General features: G+C 38.0%; 5 protein-coding genes across 8 annotated transcripts in view; 2 read left to right on the plus strand and 3 right to left on the minus strand.

Moving 5' to 3' along the window:
- LOC118739630 (T-cell immunomodulatory protein) overlaps nt 1-257 on the minus strand; it is a 28413-nt gene extending 28156 nt beyond the window's left edge. The window contains exon 1 of one of the 2 annotated variants that reach the window (XM_036471066.1): nt 44-257. The gene's annotated coding sequence lies outside the window, so the exon portion shown is untranslated. Of the gene's footprint in view, nt 1-18 lie in introns of both variants that reach the window. The other variant, XM_036471064.1, reaches the window with a different exon arrangement.
- Nucleotides 1-14846, minus strand: part of LOC118739632 — a 59572-nt gene that overhangs the window by 23125 nt on the left and 21601 nt on the right. The gene's annotated exons all lie outside the window — the stretch shown is intronic.
- LOC118739629 (probable Ufm1-specific protease 2) lies at nt 2494-5842 on the plus strand. Its single transcript, XM_036471063.1, has 4 exons — nt 2494-2656; nt 2734-3150; nt 3211-3807; nt 4003-5842. Exons 1-4 carry the CDS (start codon nt 2618-2620, stop codon nt 4804-4806), a joined length of 1857 nt encoding a protein of 618 aa, XP_036326956.1. The 5' UTR covers nt 2494-2617; the 3' UTR covers nt 4807-5842.
- On the minus strand, nt 5782-7599 carry LOC118739634 (general transcription factor IIH subunit 4-like). Its single transcript, XM_036471071.1, has 2 exons — nt 7183-7599; nt 5782-7123 (listed from the first exon to the last, which is right to left on the minus strand). The coding sequence occupies exons 1-2, from the start codon at nt 7455-7457 to the stop codon at nt 5923-5925; spliced, it is 1476 nt and encodes a 491-aa protein (XP_036326964.1). The 5' UTR covers nt 7458-7599; the 3' UTR covers nt 5782-5922.
- The window catches only part of LOC118739626 (centrosomal protein of 135 kDa), an 86730-nt gene continuing 81556 nt past the window's right edge, over nt 9673-14846 (plus strand). The window contains exons 1-10 of one of the 2 annotated variants that reach the window (XM_036471059.1): nt 9673-9951; nt 10134-10260; nt 10336-10482; nt 10545-10768; nt 10838-11345; nt 11401-11481; nt 11568-11692; nt 11760-12322; nt 12396-12606; nt 12868-12983. In XM_036471059.1, coding sequence (XP_036326952.1) covers nt 9778-9951; nt 10134-10260; nt 10336-10482; nt 10545-10768; nt 10838-11345; nt 11401-11481; nt 11568-11692; nt 11760-12322; nt 12396-12606; nt 12868-12983 — 2276 coding nt within the window. In that variant the 5' untranslated portion in view covers nt 9673-9777. The remainder of the gene's footprint in view (nt 9952-10133; nt 10261-10335; nt 10483-10544; nt 10769-10837; nt 11346-11400; nt 11482-11567; nt 11693-11759; nt 12323-12395; nt 12607-12867; nt 12984-14846) is intronic. The other variant, XM_036471058.1, reaches the window with a different exon arrangement.

The following is a 14846-nucleotide window of genomic DNA, read 5'->3' on the forward strand; positions in this document are numbered from 1 at the left end:
TCTTTTGTACACGATTAGATCAATTCAATAGCAGCAGAAGCATTTTATATTAAAATCGATGCGTATTACCAACGCCTGGGGAAAACCCAATTGGATAAACTGGCACTTTCCTCGAAATAAAAGTATTCTTATCAGTATATGTTGTTTTTTAATATAATAAGTAAATTCTTGTTTTGTTTATTGAACTAAAAATTTCACTTAAATGTTAATTAGAAGAAATTCTGCAAATCGTGAGTCAGAAAAACAAGACAAAGCACAGAGCTGTCAGCTGTTAAAATATACAGAGTTGCTTTCCAAAAGTCTCTCAAATAGTCTGTTCCAATAGCAGTCCGGTTTACAGGATTTAGTCAGAACTTACAGGAAGTCGTTCCTATTGACATAAAACCTGTAAGTGGGAACACATTTGAGAGAGTAACTGAGCAACTGTTCCTAGTCAGAAGTTACAGGATTTAGTCCGGAGTTTCTTTTCCTGTAAGTTCATGAAAAGTGTCAAACGATCAGCTGATTTGCATGTGCAAGCAAAAACTAACAGCGGTGAAAGCAAGTACCTTATATTTGTAAAAAAATGGAAGTAAACAACGAAATGTTTGAATATGTATAGATTTTAATAATTATTTAGTGATATTTCAGCTAAATCAGTGTTATACAAATGACATGTAAACAAACCGACTCAAGTTTTTACAGGAAATAGTGCTTTTTGCGTTCCTATGCACTTCTGCATCTGTTCTGCTTTTACTCTCATTTGAGAGTAAAATTGTAGTTTGACAGTTGCACAGGTTTTAGTCCGAAGTTCAAAGGAACAGACTAAAAAACTAATTATTTTCACAAATGTTCAAGAATTTCTTATAATTATGTTGCAATTGATGAACACTTTCATGATTAACGAAAAACAATTTAAAGGTATTCATATTGATGTAAAAATATTATAAATTTGCGTCAGATATGAAGCTCCATCGCATGATAGGGTATAATGCAAGGCGCATCAATTACAAGTTGCGTTCCAGATGCTTCACGATTTGCAGGTTTTTACAGGAAGTCGTTCCAGGTGACCACCTCCCATAAGGTTTATTAATGGAGAAAACAGCTGTTCCTGCAAATCGTGAATTTTGTGAATATCGTAAAGCATCTGGAACGCAACTACAGTTTAAATATCCGCATATATTTACACATACATATACGTAAATATATACCCTACAAACAAATGCTCCCGAAATCTTTAAGAGTATCGCAAATTTGCATAAATCGTTTCATGATATCGATACTTTCTAAAATATCGAACATTTCTAATTCCTTCCATGATTCAATAACTACAGGTTGTAGCAATCGTACAAAAACAATATTTACCGTTGGTATGAACTCCTTGTGTCATCAACATCTTTATCTATTCCTATTCGTATGTATATGTATACCCTACATACCAGGATTTCATAGAATACTGAAAGGTTTCAAAATTTTTTTAAGAATTTTCTTTAAGATGTACAGAAGTTTCTTTACCATTTCTTGTCAACCGCTTCATTTGTTTTTCTTTAAGGATTCCTAAAAGAATCGTAACATATTTGCGATACTCTTAAAGATTTGGGAGCATTTGTTTGTAGGGTATATATTTGCGGATATTTAAACAAAGCAAAACAGGCGATAATTTGGCAAAAGCGTGCTCATAAGAAGAAGCATGGCTTCTATGGCTATCACCAGCGTTGCCGCTTTGGTAATTTTTTACCAAAACTTTTTTTCTTTTTAGAACGAGTTTGGTAATTTGTTAATTTAATTTTCAGTTTGGTAATTTTTTTCAACGCAAGTCTTTCCTTTTAAGTTTAGTACTAACTTATTACTTATAAAAATTTATAACTTTGAACCTTCTTACAATTGCACAAAACAAAAAAATTTGCTTATGTACTTAGATATGTATGTGTCTACACCTTAAGAGAGGCAAACATTGTAAGGGCTCTTTAATGTAACAATTTGCTTTGACAACTCAGAACTTTTAATATGAGTTCGCAATGTAGCAATTTAAGTAATTCCCAATATGGCGGCTCGATCACTGTCCCCACATTCCCACAAATCATGGTTTTGGAAAATTGTTACTTCATAGGACTAATTACAATTTTGCGATTGAATACGAATGTGACCCATTTATAAAATTGTAAAAGTAAATTGTATCTATTGTTTAACGATACATTTTCTGGTTTCATGTTTTGGTTTTAAGCTAAGTAAAATACTCTAGGTAAAAAACTGTATGTTAAACACCTTTTAAATGTTTGTACATAATCTCTGAGCGATTTTTTTGTTTCATGTTTTAAAAATATTTACGAATTGTTATAGATCTAAGCTGGCCACAATCCCAGACGTGCTGTATTTGTTTGGAATTTTATGCTCATAAAAATTTGGTAATTTTTTCTGAGTTTGGTAATTTTTTTGTAGAGCTTTGGTAAATAATTAAGAAGCTTTGTGGCAACACTGGCTATCACCTGTAATTGATGCGCCTTGGATTCCTTCTCATTTCTTTTCTTTTCATTCTTTTTACTGCCCAACAATTTACGGCCCAAATTTGCCAACACATACCATTTTTTACTTTGTAATTTGTTAATTTTTTCGGGGAAAGTGCTAATAAACATTTAAAATGCTGCCTAAACTTAAAATATCAGCATTTTTATTGAAGGTAAATAGTTAAGGTTGGCTGGGAAGCCAAATTAACCCAATGAAGCAATTAAAGTCTTCTTTCAATAATTCCCACAGCGTCTGGAGCGGATTAAGCAGCAGTGTAGTGGTTGCCTTTTTGGTGTTCTTTATGGCGAAGGCACGTTGCTACTTATGGGTTTCAATGTGGAATCAACCATTGGACACCTAAATTATGAACAAATTCAGTTTAAGTTTCCAGCAGAATTGGATTTGTGTGGGTTGGTGAAATTTGGGGATTGCACTGATGCAGAGGCGCACTTAACTGAGATCTTGAAAGACGTCGATATTACTGACAACCCAATATTATTACAGTGCGAATTAGGTACTCTTGTGGGACTGCGAGCGCATGTTTTTATGCACAGCAAATTGGAGGAGGTGCCTTATGAAGTGATGGAAGCAGAAGAATTGCATAGTGATTTTTGCTTTACGAGACTGAAATGCAGTCTAGACTTTTACACACAGCAAACCGTGGAGGTAGATACGCATATTACATAAATTCTTCATACATATAACTTAAATACATCTTGTTCACAGGCAGTGCAACGAGAAATGCATTTGTTGCGTAAAATGTTCTCAGGCGGTAGCTTGGCGTTTTGCATAGACTCTACTAAGATTTATCTGACCAGTTCTGGTGCTCAAGGTCAGGGCTTAAAAAATGATGCGCTAATAAGTAATTTAGTGAATGCAGTTAGAAAAGCCATTAGTAGTGCGGATGAAAAGCATGAAGTGGTAGAAAAAGGTAACAAAAAGAAAGGGCAAAGTACGAGTATACCATTGGCAAGCGTATTCGGAGCACTGGGTTGTGCTTACGACGTACTTAGCATTAATGTACTGCGTTGTAAAACACGTGAGCGTACTGCTGTGGATGGAGCAGGGGGAAGCAACGAAGGGCCACCACCGGCGGTAGCTATGTGTGTCAAACGTGAAGAAAGCAAGGTATGCATGCCGTTAGAAGTGGAAGCAATGGCCATGCTATGCAAAAGCACCAAAGTTAGTCGACTCTACGACATACTCATCGAGAGCATATGTCGGTCATTGCGATTGTTCGAGCAAAGCATGGTTGAGCGGTTGGAGGAATCCACAGAATCACCTGAGCTACTTAGACCCTCTGGTTATCACTTCTTTCCTAAGGTATGACCTGTGAGTTAATATACTACAAGTATTTTTTAAGCAAACAACAAAACCGGCTTAAATTCTCATTAAAAAATAAAAGATTACCGTTAGTTAACTAATATTCCGTCGAATTGATAAACTTCTTTTTTTGAAGTCGGTTAATAATTTTCAAAATGTAATTGACTAATACTTGAAACTTGAAATATTTCTCAGGAATTTGGCCACTTTTTATCATGCTCCTACTTGGACGGCGTATCTGATGATGAAGCGAATGTACAAGAGAAACGTAAAAAGTTGCACCGCCACTTCGGTTTACCCGCAATACGCCCGTATTTTCGTCGTGCCAATCGCTGCATTTTCCGAAATGACCTTACGGGTGTAATACCTTTGGTAAACACGCACGTGGGCTTGCGTCCAAGTGGCATTGTCGATGGCAAGCAATACCTCGTACAGGGCAATTACTATTACTATCACTATCTACAGGAGCAAATGCAGGATAAAGGATGGGGTTGCGCATATCGATCATTGCAGACGATTTGCTCGTGGTTTCTACTGCAAGGATACACAGAAAAGCCAGTGCCAACACATCGAGAGATTCAACAATACTTGGTACGTATTGGCGACAAGCCATCGAATTTCGTTGGTTCATCACAATGGATAGGTTCAACAGAAGTCAGCATGTGCCTTCAGGGTTTTCTTAATGTCGATTCCCGAATACAGCATGTTACTTCAGGTGCCGATGTAGCAACCTTAGCTTCCGATTTGGCTATGCATTTCCAAACACAAGGTACGCCAATTATGATCGGTGGCGGTGTGTTGGCACACACCATTATCGGAATAGATTACTGTTCGCAGACCGGGAAGGTTAAGTTTTTAATATTGGATCCTCATTATACGGGAGCCGATGATTTGCAAACAATACAGGCGAAAGGTTGGTGTGGCTGGAAAGGCGGTGACTTTTGGGACAAGAAGAGCTACTATAATCTCTGTATGCCTCAGCGACCGATTATGTTCTAGGTAGGCCAGTGGGGAAGTTGCGAACGTTTTCACGTGTTTTAGTCAGGGTTTGAATTGCTGCCGAGGTAAGCAGCTCTTCGTCATTTTCAATACGTTTGCAATGGCTTAGCTGCGACAATTAAATGTAAATCAGCAAAAGCGAAAAAAGGACATGAAATCATTTGACAAAGTCGATTCCATCAACGAAAAGTCATGAACGACTTCCATATAAACGGAGTCCAAAGTCATTGAAGACTTAACATGGCCGTACAAGACCCTAAGTGACTAATGCATGAAGAAGCAAGCGTACTTCGTTGATCAAGTGATGAAGATATGTATCTACTTAATGAGAGTAACGCAGCAGAAAAAAATCAAAAGAAAAAATGAGAATACACAAAACTACTGCTACAGCAAAATTTTCTAAACTGGTTGCTTCGGCTGGCTGTCTAAGCAAAAACAAACTTCGATTTAGTGCTCATCAAGGCGCATCCATATAAGGTAGTAGCAATTGCATATAAGTAAAAATCCTGTGTAATTTGTGATTGCTTTTTGGTACATCAGGATGTGCTCATTTACACACGGCGATTGGAAACGAGCAACACCAAAAGGGAATATGAAAAATAGCGTCGACAAAAGTTTCCATGTATAAACACAGACTTAAGCAAAAGCAAATGATTTCATATCTCTTTTTCGGTTTTGCTGTTTGCTTTCGCTGATTAATATTTCATAGTCATAGCTAAGACATTGCAAATGCATTGAAAATAGTCAAGCAATTTCAAACCCTGGTTTTAGTTTACTAATTTTATACGTGTAAAGATCCGTCTCAATATTTAGTTTGTTACCATTTTTGGCTTTATTTTTTTTTTTGTGTGGTGTTAACCACTTATTGTTGTAGTTAAAATAGCATATTATATATTTGGCGATATAATGTGTATCAAAATGTTTTTTGTTTTTTTTTTAGAAAAAGTAGCCAAACAAAAGCCAGCGAGAGCAGCATTTGTAATATTAAGCACCCATGTACGTATTTTTATTAAAGATTATATACATACATACAGTGCGAGAGACATTTTTAATCTATTGTAAGATGCAAATTTAAATTACCCATTCTACAACGGCCTCTTTCACGTAAATGGGGAACTATCCGCCGCTCTTGGAGTATCGTTTCCAAAATCGTTTAACGTCATCATGCCCGTTTTTAGTGACAACCATCGTGCGCGTTCGTTCATTCATGTGTACCAGAACATTTATGGATTGCGCATAATCACGCAACGTCACAAAATCAGCCTGTGATAGGAACTGATTGTAAACCACACCTTCGGTGTAGGTGAAACGATTACGCTCCAGTTCCCACAACTTAATTTGGTCTACAACTGTTGGTGGGAGTGGAGACTTTGATTTAATAGCTGATTCGGTCAGTTTCATGTTCGGATGGGAATACTGTTCCAAGTAGCTAACAATTTGGTCCGCCGTAATACCACCGCGTAGCGCTTGTCGTACAGAATCGCGGGTCAATACACCCACAACCAAGTTTGGAAAACGATATAACAATTCGGTGAACAAACCCAATACTGCCACTTGCAGCGGAGAGTCGGTGTATGCATAAACTCGGTAATTGGTTTCAACCACAATATAACCACTCTCCTGAACCTTGTCCTCCTCGCTTATTACAGCTGGTACTGCTGCATGCTTATTTGTTACGTTTAACGCTAGACGTGTCGGGTAAAACCGCCCCTCCTTCCGTTTACGTTGAAATACAAGGCCGAATTCCCGTAAATGTTGCAGAAATGTTAACATTTTAGGGCTCATACCCTCCGAGCTGTAGTCACGTCCTAGTGTGGAGAAGCTTAGCTGAAAAAGCATTGAAAGACACTCAGACAGCGAAAGGCCACGTTCTTCGCAAGTATCCAAGTACTGAAGCATGAAATGCCACACTTGCGATTGAGTGTCAAGTAAAAGGAACTGGAAGCCTTGACGTGTAATTGTAATACCATCGCGTTCGTCACGCTTCATGAGATTGGCATGAAGTAGTATACGTACCGCGTCTGGACTGATAACTTCACTGTCTTGGCCTTTGCTTGAACTGCCAGTGCCCACCATGTAATGCAGTACACAACGCCAACGGGCCATTGCATATGTATCGAGGAAAGCAATATCACGTGGTTTCGAATCCTTTTCCAGCGTATGAGACATTGACCAAGGTTTGCCACCACCTAACAAAGCAATTTTTAAATTCTTTTTAAATGTTGGACTAAGCTCCCAGGCTGATAGACCACCGGGAATAGCTGTAACACGCCAAACGTTGAGCTCACTTAGGCAAGCGGTAGACGCAGCTTGTTCTCTGAATAATAAAAGGATAATAAAGATGGAAAGATACGAAATAGGCGAATATTTACTCACTTTGCATAATGCTGAGAGCCCCATGATGCGACCACAGCTTGAGGTACTGGTTGTTCGACGAAGAGTATACGTATTACAAATTGGCGAGCTATCTCAGGCAGTTCTCTGTAAACGGCTAAACAAATGGTTGGGTAGTTGTATAATTTTTCCAGTGTGTCTTGTGTCCGAGTACGTAGATACTGCTGTAGATCCATGCACTGCAAATTGGCCGGCTTTGGTATCAGCGCATATGTGGATGTAGTGGTACCTGACCGACCAGGTTTTGCATCGGCCATGTTTATTATTATTTATATTTAGTTTTGGTCAAGTTACAATCCGGCGTGAACTACGAGATAAACGTCTTTTTTAACAGCAGAGCCGGACAAAAAAGAGTATCACCAAAAATACATCTTCCGCTTCTTTTTCGTTCTGTCCATTCACAAGGAAAGAAAACAAATGAAATTTTTTTAAGCTACGACCGCACTAAGCGACGCGGCACTGCAGCGGAACTGCGCGACGCTTTTGGTATACCGCACTGCGCTGCAAAATTTTTAATTTATTTGTTTCAAAACCTTATTTTCCTTAGCAAACTCTAATCAAATTTTGTTTCTTTACATAAAACGTACTTCTCGAATAAAATGTATCTGAATATTCACTCACAATTCGAAATGCAATACCGGCGAATTAAAAATATTGTATGAAGTGAATTGTTATGTCGTCCCGCTGGGTACACCGCACTATCTGGCACCGGAACTGCGCGACACCACGCGACGTGGCATTCTCGCCTAGTTGGTCAAATTTACCGCGCAGCGTCGCGTCGCGTAGCTCCGCTGCTGCGTAGTGCGGTATGCTCCATAAGAATCCATGCTTGAACCAAAAATACAAGATCACGTAACTTGTTCCAATCACACAGCACTTCATTTTATATGATAAATTTGTAATAAATCAAAAATTTAATTTAAATCGCCGCAGAAAACACATTCAATAAGAGGTAGAAGACGGTATAAACAAAACCGAAAAACATCAAAAACGCTACAACTTTTTTTCTGAAAATCGATTACAAATATAACGATGGCTGATTAGGTGATCTGTAGACGTTGGTTCATGGAATCCATGCAAAAAAAATTTTTGCCGCACTGTGTAATCTCGTGTCGCGTCGCATAGTGCGGTCGTACCTTCAAAGTGAAACGATAGCTATGACTGGCAGCTAGGCATGGGTAACACTGCGCTGCGCGGCGCAATTACGTTAACACCATAGCCCGAGTTGCCGCGCCAACACAAATATATGAAAAGCGCTAGCGCCATTAACACCAAGAAGCATATGAGACACACACAATTCGCCTTAATTCTTTAAAAAATTACACGTATTTGTGTTGGTTTTTGAGTGGTGAGAACGCCAGAAACTTATGTACCTTGGCAAATTTAAAGCTTTTACTCAAGAGTGATGAGAATATCGTTGCATTTACTACATTCCTTACAGTTAAATTCGGTCGGCGGTACAATCGCCGAAAATTAAAGAAATAATGGACATGACACCACTGTATTGTGTATGAATGACACTGTATGACAATGGGTACTGTGGTGACACTCAGATGGCGCCGTGTTCAAATTAGTACACTGCGCTATTGCGTTGAGTTAGTGCGCTGACACCACAGATGGCGTCGGCGTTATTGAGCTAACACCATGATTAAATAATACAAGGTTCGATAAACTGACAGTTGTCTCTCTCGCACCGCTCCCTTAGCAGTGGCACCGTGTTGCTTCTTTGCAAATTTACATGGAAACAGTGTAGCTTTGGTGTGAAATAAAAGTATAAGCTTTTGTGCAATATGTTTATTTGTATATGCATATGAAGCATATTTAACTGATGAAAACATAAGCATTGGATGTTTACATCAATCTCATAGTAGTCTTATTTTAATTTTGAGCCATTTTGCAGTTTTTATACAGCTAAATAGCACCTAAATGACGTAATTCACGTAGATATATCAATATTACGTTCAGCATTTCGTTTAAAATGCTAGATTTCGTGCAAATACATTAGAATTTACAAAAGGAATTTCACTACTAATTGCCTACTTTGCGTACTTTTCTACTACCATTTTCGCAACAAGGGATTGCATTCTTGCCCTTTCTCTGTCCTTCGTAAATGCAACCTTTTGTAAGGGAGTGTCAAACCGCAGCTGTCAATAATTATCTAACCTTGTATTATTGAATCATGAGCTAGCACCATAAAAATTGCGCCATTACCCATTGCCAGTGGCAGCTGTCAAAAAGAGTAAACAAAAATTCGCGCCTAATATTTTCAATAGTCGAATACACCGATCAGCTGTTTACTTCTGTTTCTGTAAGTTTTGCGTTTTTTACTATTTCTTTAATTCGCTCTCTGTGAGTGTAATTCTCTCAATTCTTCCATTCTTCTTCGTCCTGATAATTATCTGCTAGAAAAGAAAAGAAACAAAACCATAAATTCGCCTTGGGACTATTCACAATGTTATAAACTATTCACAGTTTTCTTATTAGCAGCTGTGCGCGCAATATTTAATTTTCGGCGGCTTGTTTCAAAAAAAAAACATATTGCCCAATTGGTGAGGAGCTTTTACATTTTTAATTACGATGAGCGCCAGCGATGGGATTTTTAATAACTTACGGCAAAAACTTGATGTTTTGGGTTACACACAAACATTGCCATTGGCTGGTATACCGTTGGTTGGAGCGCTCTTCGAAGATTTGGTCAAATCCACGGAGAGTCTACGAGATGCCAAGAAAAAAATTGTCGACTTGTTAGAGGTAATGTTTTGTGGAAGGCTCTGTGATTGAAATGTATATATAAAATACACAACCAACTATAACCGGCAATATGTGGTTTGACCTCATTCTGTTGTCATGGTCAACATATATAATTTGTGTCGTGGCAAAACATTTGATGTACGTACAAATGTAGTAGTTTTTACTCTTTTTGTATGGTTTAGGAAAAGGCATGTTGGGAGTTAGGAGTTGAACCATACAAGTGTGACAATTCACGCCTGTTAGCTGAGTGCAATCAGCTGCATCAACAGAGTTTAAAGGATCGAGAGGAATATGAACAGCGTAACTTCGGTGAGGCTATTTAATTATCAAATATTTGTACATACATATAAATTTTACACTAAATTTTTTAATAATGCACGCTAGAATTAAGTCAGAAAATCCGTAACCTTGTTACGGATAAAATCCACCTAGAGGAGCACTGCCAGCAGCTGCAGCAGCAACTTGCATCATTGCTAGCAAAACAGCAAAGCTCATCACTTGCGCCCAATATGAAAAATGCTAAAGATAAAGGTAGTTTTTACTTTGCTCGGTCGAACGTTTAAAATTGATTACAGATAAAACACTTTTCGCAGTAAAGAAACCTTTTATTAGCACAGTGCGTTCTGGCGAACGTATACCACCACTTATGGACAATGCTAGTAATTTACGATGCACTAAATGTAACACACAAACTATACATTCGCATGCACTAAATGGTGTCGGTAGTGCCCCCAGCGCAGCATTGAAAATTGAGTTGGAAAAGTTAGAGAATAGAGTAAAAGATTTAACAGAGCAATTGGAGTTCTATAAACGAAAGGTAATTACTGAGGCTTTTTGATTATAGTAGTGATAATGGTATTTATATTTTTCCCTCTCATTTCGCCAGATTGAATCGCGTGATCGCGAAATACGTCGCTTGAATGATCTACTTATTGGTGGTCGCCCTCCCGCAGCACTTGCAAAGGACTGCTGTTTCAAAGATGTGCGTGGTTTGTCCGAAGATATAGAATTATTGCAGCGAGAGAAATCTCAGAGTTTGAATAAAGTACGTGAGTACCAGGAACAAATGCATGAGGCCATGGAACGAGCACTTTCGTTGGAGACCCAGAACAAGCAGTTGCAGAGGGAGCTTGATGAATTGAAAGAAGCGGCGCTGTCCGTGGAAACACAAGCAAATACGGAAATTGCACAGCGCGAAGAAGAGGTGGAAGAGTTGCAAAAAGAGTTGAAGAAACTGCGCTCAAGGCAAGAGAGGGTTGGCGATAATAGAACGCAGGTAGGTAGAAGAACCGATGGCGTGGGAGATGGCAATGCATGTGAGACAAGCGCGGTTGCTACGCTGCATGCAGACAAACGACGCCTAAATGAACGCATCAACGAGCTTACACAGCGCGGTAAGTAGCTGGAAAAAATATACCTGAATAATTGTTTTAAAATTTTGTAATTTAGATACGGAATTGAAGAGTGAAAATGAGCGCCTGCAGAAGAAAGTAATCAAACTCAAAGGAAAAATACATGGCATGCAAAAAGGTTAGAAAATAGTAACAAATTTTAAGTTATTTCAAATGCATGTAATTGAATATTTTGACTTGTTTCAATATATTAAATTTATTTAGAGCTTCAAGATAATGTGCAACAAAAAGATCAACGAATCGACGAAGAAAAAGTTAGAATCAAATCTGAGCGCGACTTTTTCCAAAAAGAATACTTGCGTCTGATAAGTAAGGCCGGTTCAGAAAAGGTAGTTAAAATTATTTCTCTACATTTTGAACTTTTCATTTCACAAAATACCTTTTTTAATTTATCAGGAAATTGACTTCCTACAATCTCAAATAAAATCTAAGGACGATGAACTTCGTTTGCTGCGCGCTGAGCTTTGTCTACGCCAACAGGAACGCCTACTGCCGACGGTTGCCACAGCAAATGCGGCTAAAATTACCGCTCCAACTGAACGCTGCGACTTCAGACAAGCGCCACTAGCCAGCGCACGTTCCAATAACTCTACTAAGTCCACATATAGTGCCTCAAGTAATGATTGCGTACAAGCTGTGGTCTTGCGAGCGGAGCGTGAACGTGATTGCGCACGCGCTGAATTGGAACGTGTTCGTTGCGAACGTGATACGCTACGCGAAAAGCACGTGTCCATGCTGCAAGCGCAAGCGATGGATACTCAAAAGTCCCAAGCACATCTAAGCGAGCTGAATGCGCGCATACGACAGTTAGAACGTGAAAATCGTGATTTGAATTCAGCGCGCGTACCAAGTGAAACACATATTGTATTGCTCAAGGAGGAAATTGAAGAATTGAAGCGAAGGCTTTTTGAATTGCAAGAGGAAAACTCTAAGCTGCGCACCAATCAAAATCAGATGAAGTGGGTAATCGGTGGATAATATGTACAAATCCCTAAAATTATTCATTGCTTTTTATTCATTATTGCTTTTTAGAATTTTGAATGAGCAAAGAGAACGCACGCTTCAGGAATATCATAGTAAGCTTACCATAGCAGAGCGGCAGTTGCAAACCGCAGATACGCGTTTAAATGATTTGGATACAAATCGTGAGACCACACATCGTGAAGCTACACAGTTGCGCAATGAAGTTGCTGCATTGAAAAAAACTTATGTCTCGCTTGAGAATGAGAAAGATAAAATATTGGTATGTATGCACATACATATTTACAAACAGATAGTATTGTCGCCATCAACACTGATGACATTAATTGCGATTTTTGGGAAATATGTTATTAAAATTCCGATATATCCACCTGATCTCGAAAGACAAAGTTTCAAACAATGTCTTAAAATATTTCTTGGGTTTATTAGAAAAGTCATTAAAGCATTACATGCGATCATTTCTTGTATCTAAACATTTTCTTGAAACTAAATATATATGTATGTAATGATTTTCTTAATACAGCAACAATTAGATGCCAAAACTGAACGTGCGTACCAGTTAGAGTTTGAACTTAAGATTTGCAAGGAGAAACGAATTGCTTTGGAAAAGGAAGTTAAAGATTTAGAGGATCAGTTAAGGTTAGTGGTGCAATTTATTTATCTGTATATTTATTAGTTTACTTCTTTTATCTAAAATCGATTATAATCTGCTTTAAAACTTTTTCGAAAAATGGCAATATCCATAGCTAAAAGTTTATGTATTTGTATGTAAATTTAGTACATTTATATTACGAATTATCGAATATACGTATGAAGCAGTATTCTCCAGTAATTTGCCAGTAGCCTGGATAAGAGGTTGTCGTATTTTACTTTTGGCAGGTTTTGGGAAGTCGCAACTGAAGTTTGGAATGCAATTTCTCAGAAACGCGACGATAGATTTTCCACAAAGCCTCGGAGCATGTTACTAGTTCAGGAAATTCTCAAATTATTTTTTTGTTTATTGCTAATTATTTTTGAATATATGTACGTTCTTCTTTGGTAAAATTATGTCGAATGCATGATTCAATAATGAAAGGTTTTGTCATGATTCAATAATGAAAGGTTTTGTAAGAAAAACTTTCTCTCGCTCTAATTTTATCAATGACACTCCCACCCTACTCCTAAAAACAAAAACAGTGATATTTCTTTTCCAAATTTCTTTGCAAGTTTTAAGAACATTTTTAAATTGTTAGTAGTGAAATTTTTACTTTTTAAATTTGAAGAAATGTTTGTTCTGCATTCGCTGGCGCCAACAAGACAAAATGGGTGAGAATCGTTGGACTACAGAAATTCAATGTTAAGAGACGAAATTCCCTTAAATGCCGAAATGTATTTGTCGATATTCGTGGAGACCTCTTGATTCTGCCAAGTCGCTGTAAAGTAAAGCGTTCAATGAGCCAACGAAGGTATTTAGGTATTGTACTCCACGACACAATCCTGGTGTCTCCGAATGAGATTTTGACGCAATATAACATTGCCAAACCGCATCCATAGGCCCAATCGTCACACGACAGCTCGGTTTAGTCAATGGCGCGATGTAATTGCACACTTAAAAGGTGTACGCACGAGGCGAATGTTGGCTGGCGACCAACTTTATTGAAAGCGATTAGCTGAAAGTAGAATGCAAAGTTGAACAATACAAACGCCTTTTTATGGCGAATATTTTAATATTTTTTTATATTTTGATATTTTTAGTCATTCAAATTTTTTTTCGTGCAACCCGGCGGGAGTTGAACGCAAAAGTTGCCTGAAAAATCGACTCGTGCGAAAGCCCCATTACGCCACTTCTCATTTGACGATGTAGATCACGTTCCCTATCTCAGTCGTTCAGTAGCTGCGTGCTCTGAGTTCGTCCGGCACCAATCGCCAACTGCGGCTGTGCAAGCCAGTGTTGAATATTTTCCCCAGAACATAAAAAGTGCGACATCAAAGAATTCGAAACAATCGAGCCATAACCGCGAAAGAAACGTAAGCTCCAAATTTTTTTATTTGCCGTTTTTTTGTTTAATAAATATTGCATATTTTCCGCAAACAAATAGCTTCTTCATGTCCATCAACTGGCAAACAAATACAACAAAAAAAAAGCTGAAAGTGGACCATCCATTCTCGAGTTATGCGCCATCTGACGTACGCAAGTTTGGTATAAACATAGAAATATTTATTTTTAATAACAATAGGGGGTTATATTCGATGTAAATAAGCTTGTTTAAATTAAATAATTAAATCAAATTCGTTTTTGTTTTAAAATACCACCATTCACTATTATCCACACGTTTTTATAGAATTTAGCTCCCATTTTAGGAAGTGTGATTGAATTCTTCCCCTTTTTCTTCTGCTTCCAAAAACCATCCCTGTGGGTGGGAGTGCCAAATTTTAGAAAAAAGCTACTTACAAAACCTTTAATAATTGAATCATGAGGTTTTGTAAGAAAAACTTTCTCTCGCTCTAATTTTATCAATGACA

Source organism: Rhagoletis pomonella, unplaced genomic scaffold, assembly GCF_013731165.1.
Source record: "Rhagoletis pomonella isolate Grant_MI unplaced genomic scaffold, Rhpom_1.0 Rhpom_scaffold_00005, whole genome shotgun sequence".
Lineage (NCBI taxonomy): Eukaryota > Metazoa > Arthropoda > Insecta > Diptera > Tephritidae > Rhagoletis > Rhagoletis pomonella.

Coding starts and splice junctions, on each gene's coding strand:
- LOC118739629 (XM_036471063.1), top strand. CDS start 2,618: ATGCTGCCTAAACTTAAAATATCAGCATTTTTATTGAAG. Junction 2,657..2,733: donor TATCAGCATTTTTATTGAAG/GTAAATAGTTAA, acceptor TAATTCCCACAG/CGTCTGGAGCGGATTAAGCA. Junction 3,808..4,002: donor GTTATCACTTCTTTCCTAAG/GTATGACCTGTG, acceptor AATATTTCTCAG/GAATTTGGCCACTTTTTATC.
- LOC118739634 (XM_036471071.1), bottom strand. CDS start 7,457: ATGGCCGATGCAAAACCTGGTCGGTCAGGTACCACTACATCCACATAT. Junction 7,124..7,182: donor GGCTCTCAGCATTATGCAAA/GTGAGTAAATAT, acceptor TTTATTATTCAG/AGAACAAGCTGCGTCTACCG.